Source organism: Nicotiana attenuata, chromosome 1, assembly GCF_001879085.1.
Source record: "Nicotiana attenuata strain UT chromosome 1, NIATTr2, whole genome shotgun sequence".
NCBI classification, from domain to species: domain Eukaryota; kingdom Viridiplantae; phylum Streptophyta; class Magnoliopsida; order Solanales; family Solanaceae; genus Nicotiana; species Nicotiana attenuata.
The window spans coordinates 107,691,356-107,699,171 of record NC_031989.1 but is presented as its reverse complement, the minus strand read 5'-3'; the positions used below and the strand labels follow the sequence as shown (position 1 = coordinate 107,699,171).

The following is a 7,816-nucleotide window of genomic DNA, read 5'->3' as shown; positions in this document are numbered from 1 at the left end:
ACAACTATGTAAGTCCTTTATATTCTTCATAGTTGACAATGAGGGATGTCCCAGTCTCATGTGCCATAGGCTGCTGGTTCCTCCACACAATCTGCTCATTGCACAAATGGCCTTCAGCTTGTTAGTTAATCTTCTATTTCTAAGCAAATCAATCCAACTCTCTCTCTACCAATCCCCTTCACCCTGCCATTGCAGAGGTTCTGAAATACACAGAAGTCGGGAAAGAAGTTGACATTGCAAGACAGTGCTCTTGTGAGCTTTGAGACTGACAATAGGTTGAACCTAAAATCAGGTACATAAAGAACGTTTTTTACTGTTTCTTTATCCAGCAAACATGCACTACCAGTATGTGTGATATCAGCTTTTCCCCCTGTAGGTAGATGTACTCTGTCATTGTTAGATTTGTCTGTAGTTCTAGTGTTAGCTAACAGTTCTAATTTTGAGGCAATGTGATGAGTTGCTCCTGAGTCAACAATCCATTCTTCTTCTTTTTGGTTGGAATTAGACATTAAACAAGTGACATTACCTTCCATGTTAGCCTGGTGATCACCACAATCTTCGTTTAGCAAATTCAGAATTTGATTGTACTGTGCATCAGTGAAGTAGCATCCCTTGTTTTCAGTTGTTGTCTGTCTTCAATAAAATATATTCACTAAATAATTCCATTATTATTTAATTAACGTATTATAATTCCATCATTAAAATCTCAGGGTAACTTTTTCCCCAACCAAACAACCCCTTTAGTTATAATTTTAAGCCTGCCCCAAACATAAGGAACAATTTTTCATTTTCTCGCACCTTAATGCTACCACTGGATCCATGCACATTTTCACTGCTCAAAACATAATTTGAACTAACAGAGAATAATATGAAAGAATACCTATAGTAGTGCCTTGGGAGATGCACATTGCACGAGTCAACACCAATCGTAACAAGCCAAAGTCTCCATTCTAAGGCTAATTTGTAACATAATTCTGGTCTAAAGGAAACTGGATACAATCAAAAGGTAACTTCCTTTCGGAATGAAATTAGAAGTTCTATTGCTCCGGACAGGGGCGGAGCTAGCCCATGAGTTACTGGTTCGACCGAACCCAGTAGCTTTGGTCCAAACCCTGTATTTGTCTTATGAAATTCATAGAATATGACTAATTATTGATTTATAGCTCAGTAACATAAAAGGATTAGAACTCCGAATCCATAACCTTCAAATCCTGGCTCCGCCTCTGGCTCCGAAAGTAGTAGGTGGGCTTGGTTCCGGGAGCTCCAACAGGGGGATTTGTGTCTCAGCAAAACGTTTTCCTTTTCCTTTTCCTTCTCTCAGCTCTCGGGCCTCAACTGAATTTGCTTCATTTTGCTCGGTTGGGGGGGCGGAAGTACTCTCGAGCAGTGTATGGACTGTGATATCTGTGGTAGTAGGAGTAGAACTGGCCAAGGTTTGTATCCTTCTAAGCCAACAAAATTTAAGGTGTAAACCCTAAGATTCTTTAAGGGAATATACAATCTAATGTTGCGCTCAGTCAGAGGTCACCTTTTTCTTCTCCTTTTACCTTTCTTCCTTTCTGAAAGCCAGCACCCCCTCCACTCACCCGAACACTGTATCAAAGTAAAAACGAAAAGGCAGTTCGGTGCACTAACTCCTGCTATGAACAGTGTTTGAGGAAGGCCTGAACCATATTTTCTATGCAGTATTATCTTGCATTTTTACAAGAAGTTGTTCCCACGGCTTGAATATGTGTCCTCCCGGTCACACAACGGTAATTTTTACCGTTGCGCCAAGATTTCCTTTCTAATCCGCAAAAATCATGACATAAAAAAAGTAGACAATAAAAAAAATATTGCAATTCAATATTCGCTTTACTTTTTAAAAAAAAAAGGTAAACTAAAAATCTTTTTATATATAAGTTTTCTTGAGTGAAAAAAGTTACCTGGAGATGGTTCCGGGACTCTGTCAAGAAATGTGCAATACTGAGTTGGAGACTAAAACGTTTAGATGAAGAGAAGAGGTGACTCATTTTTCCCAACGATCCCTCATGATTTCATGTCCAAAGAGCTTTTGCCTTTTGACATTTCCAATCAATTATATCACCGGGTTCAACTCAACCCAGTGCTAATTGGCACGAAATATAATTTATATGTAAAAATTCACTAATATTACAATAAATAGCAATATGAGTCCATAACTTTAAAAAGACAATAGGTTCAATGCTAAAAATCCTAAAGGTTGAACCCATAAAATTTAAATCCTAAATTTGCCTCTCCCAAGGACTGTAGTGGGATGGATATGATCCTTTCACCCTTAATCAAAGATATCGAGTTCGAACCTTGAAAATAAAAAGAATCCTTGTAAGGAACAATCTCCCTTATAGTGGGCATTACAAGGTGTAAATCCGAATTAGTAGGGGTCCAAAAGCGAGGCGCGGGACAATGGATGGAAAACTAAAAAAAAAAAAAAAACTAAATAGAGGGACTACCAAAGGTTGTAGTGGGATAAAAAATCCTTATAGAGAGTACTTTTCAAAGGTCTCGAGTTCGAGCTCTTGAAAATTTTAAAAAATTCTTGTAGGGAGCACTTTTCCTTTAATGGGACTTACGAAGTATGAATCCGAATTAGTTGGGGTCCAAAAGCGGGGTGTCGGACAACGAGCGGAAAACAAACAAAAAGTAGGGAAAATGATATTGCATAGCCGCTCTCACAATAATAGCCGAAAAAATATGTATTAGGCTCTTTGGACACCTACAAATACCCCGCAACCTCTTCCCCTCTTATTTGCATTCAGAAACATAGTAACCAAAAACACCCCATACTCTCTATATACCAAATAGCAATAATAGTATCTTACATAATTTTCCCCACTTTTTTTGTCCTCTCTTAGCTTGCAACTGTCATCCAATTGGACACTGTTCTTTTCTATCTTCTTCTACTGTTTGCTTCTTGGCCTATGAAGATATCAACAACTTGTATAAGCAACAAGAAAATCAACTTATCTATAAGAATGGAAGAAGAAACAATGGCACCACAATTGAGTAAACCACCAATAATACCTTTGCCTAAGGCAAGTAAAGTGAAACAAGGCATAGTGTCAATTCTTGGATCAGAAGCTGAAAGAGGAAAATCAAGTGCACCCTCAATTAGAAGAGCATTTTCAGCTGATATGTCCTCTAAACAATGGCTAGCACAAAATGGATTTTTTTCTCCTATGAAAAGAATTGCTTCATCAAAAGATCTTGCTGTTGTTTCTGCTGCTGATCGTTCTTCCTCAGTTGATGTTTGGAGCTCAATTTTGTCGAAAAAGAAAGATGATCATGACATGTCGAATCTTGAAACACCTTATATTCACCCTCTTGTTAAAAGATCAACTAGTTCTTTAAGTGAAAAAAGTCTTGAAATTTGTACCGAAAGTCTTGGATCAGAGACTGGCTCTAATAGCTTTTCCTCCTACACTCCATCTGAAACCGAAGATGCAGAAGAGGAGGAAAAAGACGAACAACTACAACAACAACAATACGGCTCGGAATCCTTTGAGGAATTCCGAGCTGTAAAATATAATTATAGCAAGAAATCATCTTCTTTTCCTAAATCTTTTCCTCCTTCAATTTCTTCCTTGGCTAAAGGTGACAACAAGCCTTCTCTTCACATGCAATCTCGACGCGAAGATGGTAGATTGATTCTTGAAGCTATTTGTATTCCTCCTCGAAATCTTTTTCATGCACATTGCCATAATGGTCGCCTTCTTCTCACCCTCATTGATGATTGTACTCCTACTTCATTATCACAACCGGAGATGGAGGATTACGAAGAAGAATTTGATGAAGTGTTCGACGATATTGATGATCAAACACCTCAATTTGATTACCAAAGTATTGATTGTCCTGAACAAGAAGAAGATGAAATAGAAGAAGAGGAGGAAGAAGGAAAAAAGATAGAAAAGGAGATCATTGTGATGGAGCAAAAGCCAAGATTATCAAGTGGGGTTATAAATATGAAGAAATTTGTACCATGGTCTAACAAGTTTAATAAAGCTGTCAACTTAACGGGTTCTGTATGTTCAACTGAACTGATGAAGAAGCTAAGTCAGATAACCTCAGTTCCTCAGTCACTCCCAACTCAGCTAATCCCATCTCCACCACCACCGACCGCGGCCTCGGGCTCGGCAACTTTCAATATCTATGAGTACTTTTGGAGGAAGAAGCCAACAATTGCAAGCATTGCCAACAGTCTCACAATTGCAAAAGAATGCAACAACTTTCTTGCAACCAATAGTACTGCTACCAAAGCCGAGAGTACAACAAACATAGCCGCATTTGAGCAGCAACACATGGTTTTAATGAGAGGGAACAACAAAGAAAATATCAACTATTTGGTGCCTTTGCAAAGAGGATGCAAAGAGCAAAAGAGGTCTTTACTAATTTGGGAGCCCTATTGCATTGCTACCTCCTGATATAAAAGATCAATTCTTTAATCCAGTCCTAATCCAATTACTAATCAACCATTGAAGTAAATATAACTATGTAATATTAGTAAGATTGTAATTTTCCTCTTTGAGTCATGACAAATTTTTACTCTTTTTGCCAAAAAAGGAGTTCTGTACAACCAAATAACAAAGAGAGAGATCATTGCTTTATAATTTTATATACAACCATCAGATTTTGTATAAATTTTTCTTCTCTTTTTTGATATAACAATCTGGTATTCGAAATCAACTGACTAATCAACTAATTCAGGTTCACGTCACATGAGACCCATTAAAAGAAAAACACTCCTTAGTATCAGGAGCGAAGCTATGTGTGGCCAAGGGTGGTTAACTGAATACTCTACACCGAAAAATTATATTGTGTATGGGATAAAATATTACTTGTTATTGATTAAAACAAAAAAATTGACTTTGAATTCTCTTGCATAGCGCACTAAAAAAAGGTGTTCAAATTTTGAACGCTCTTATTGAATTTTTTGACTTTACCATTTCTTGGTATAAGCTTTGTTTTTGAGTTTATGATGATTACTAGAATTCTACTCCTTCCGTTCTAGTTTATGTGAACCTATTTTCTTTTTGGTCCGTTCCAAAAAGAATGACCTCTTTCTAAATTTGGAAACAATTTAGGTTAAACTTCTATCCTTAATGAGAAGCTTTTATAACCACACAAATACTCTGAGCCCTTTTTAACTTGTTTAGGACCACAAATTTTAAAAATTCTTCATTTTTTCTTAAACTTCGTGCTCAATCAAATAGGTTCACATAAATTGGAACGGAGTGAGTAGTACTTAATTATTAGCCAAAACAATCTGATGACCTATCTTTGACTTGGTGAAGTGTCATTTCTCTCTGGCTTGGCATCAAAAGGGGAATTCTCCCCTTTTTTCCTTTCTTTCTTCCTTTTTCCATAAGCTTTTGTCAGTCCAAACAAAGACTGAAAAGAAATTGAGCGGTAATGCTTTATAGAAAGACAATGGGCAGAGTGGTTTCCCTTTGGGAAGATGGTTTGCACTCTCCTTGCTGACTACAGTTATAATTATAGTTTCCAGTTGGATTCAGTAGCTTTGACTCAAGTTCAATATTTTTATTTTAAAAAAATAATTCAATATCTAAATAATATATTTAGATTCCAGTAAGCGAAAGAATTATCATTCAAAACTCATAAATTAATTAAAAATTCTAGATCCGTCTCTATTTCCATGCCAAACCCTACATCACTCTACTATTGATGACAGCCTCAATCATCTATTACAAACTATTCTGTTGGGGATAGTGTGAAATATTATACTACTACGTACTATTTTCCATGCATGAATATTCGATTCTTACTTTTCGATAAATCAGTGAAAAGTGAAGCTAATGGGGAAAAAATTGAGGTTTCTGTCCAAAAGAACATTTTTTTTTAAAAAGCAAAATATTTAAATAAAATTTTAGTAAAAATTTAGGTAAAGTAAGGAAGAGGTGATGGATGGTCCAGGTGACGACGAAGATGGCTTAAGGAACAAGCAAAGCAATCATTCATGATTTACCACTTTTGTTCACTAAAATTAACTAATAATATAGTAAAGATTACAACTTGAGAGTATCTATCGTTGGAAAAGTTTCTTTCTATGTGAAATCACTTCGAAATAAAAATTAAAAAAGACTGACACTTGACATTATTTTTAATGATGTAGAAAAGAATAGAATCAAATGGCATTATATATATATATATATATTCTCATGGTTGAATAAATTAACTAAAGTTATGTCGATAAACTAAATTTATGGGCGGTGAACTTCCAAAAAACAATTTTTTAGATCAACAAATCAAAAGAGTAGTAAATGGTATATAAGTCTAAGGCCTCATTTGTTTGCGCTTCATGGAGGTCTGAATCTTAATCATTCAGATCTCAAATATTAAGTGCGTTTGTTTTTAAAGTCTGAATCTTAATTATTCGGAGCTTAATTATTAAGTGTGTTTATTTTTTTTTTACTTCATAACCACTTAATGGGTCTGAATAGGTCTGTATGATTAAGATCTATAACATAGACTTAATTTCATTAAGATGCTATCACATATTCATTATTAACTGCCGCCACCGCCTATCATTATCAACGACCACTATGCCGCCACCACCACCACCATACTCAACCACCGCAACCGTCACCACCACCATCATCCTCAATCATAGCCGTCACTATTATCGACCATCACCACCCACTATCCCCACTACTTCAACCACCATCATTCTCACCCGCAATCAACACTCATCCACCTCAACTACCATAACTGATCACCCCATCAGCATCAACAACCACAGCCGGCACTGCCCATCATTATAACCGACACCACCCACCCACCACCTTCCTTAGTCACAACTACAATCACCATCCGCCATTATTAACTATCACCACCCACCACCACCATCCTCAATCATAATCGCCACCACTACCAATCACTGCTAGCTACTATCATGAACCACCATCATCAACCAAAACTACCACCAACCATCGCCTCTAGTCGGCATGCACCTGTTAGCCATCACCACCAACAACTATCATATTTTAAAAAACTATATATTTTATTGATAGACTATTAGATTAGTTAGTATTTCATTTGAATTTTATGTTTATTAATTTTCAAATAAAGATAAATTTTATACATTCAGATGTTAAAAATCAAACAGTCTTAATTATTTAGTATTCAGATCTTAATACACATCTTCATATATTTAGATGTGTATTCAGATTCAGATGTCTTAATCTTAATACACATCTTGATATTCAGATGTGTATTTAAATTCAGACGTCTTAATCTTTAAAAAAAAATGAGGCCTAAAATATCCACTATATTAAAAGGATCTGTACTACTTGTCTACTTAGGTCAACTCACTTGGTGATTATAGACGAATTGAAAATTCAAAATTTATGGGTTCCTACAATAACCTTATGGTTAATACTTAATTGGGATTTTTACCTAGCTATACTATAATAGAAACCTATTCACTACCTTTATTTAGGTTCCTTATTATAATATATATATATATATATATATATATATATATATATTTTACTGAGTTTTATACAAAACCTTATAAAAAGGAGGAAATGAACATACCTTAAATACTGGGTATCAGTTACACATAATCCCCTCTACATTTAAGATACTCTTTTCTTTTTCAAAAATATACAAAGCACATCTGTCTTTACTTACCCACTGTAAGAAACCACTGATACCCAAAATCATTACCTCTTTTCATACAAATCAACCAATATCTCTCTCCCTCCCTCATACAAATCAAACTATTATATCTCTAAAATTGTAGCATCATATATTTCTCTGAATCAATTTTACCAACAAC

At 35.6% G+C, this 7,816-nt stretch overlaps 1 protein-coding gene across 1 annotated transcript; it reads left to right on the top strand.

Moving 5' to 3' along the window:
• LOC109242024 (protein FAF-like, chloroplastic) lies at nt 2,776-4,633 on the top strand. The gene has a single exon (XM_019408850.1). It carries the CDS (start codon nt 2,940-2,942, stop codon nt 4,437-4,439), a length of 1,500 nt encoding a protein of 499 aa, XP_019264395.1. The 5' UTR covers nt 2,776-2,939; the 3' UTR covers nt 4,440-4,633.

Coding starts and splice junctions, on each gene's coding strand:
- LOC109242024 (XM_019408850.1), top strand. CDS start 2,940: ATGAAGATATCAACAACTTGTATAAGCAACAAGAAAATCAACTTATCT.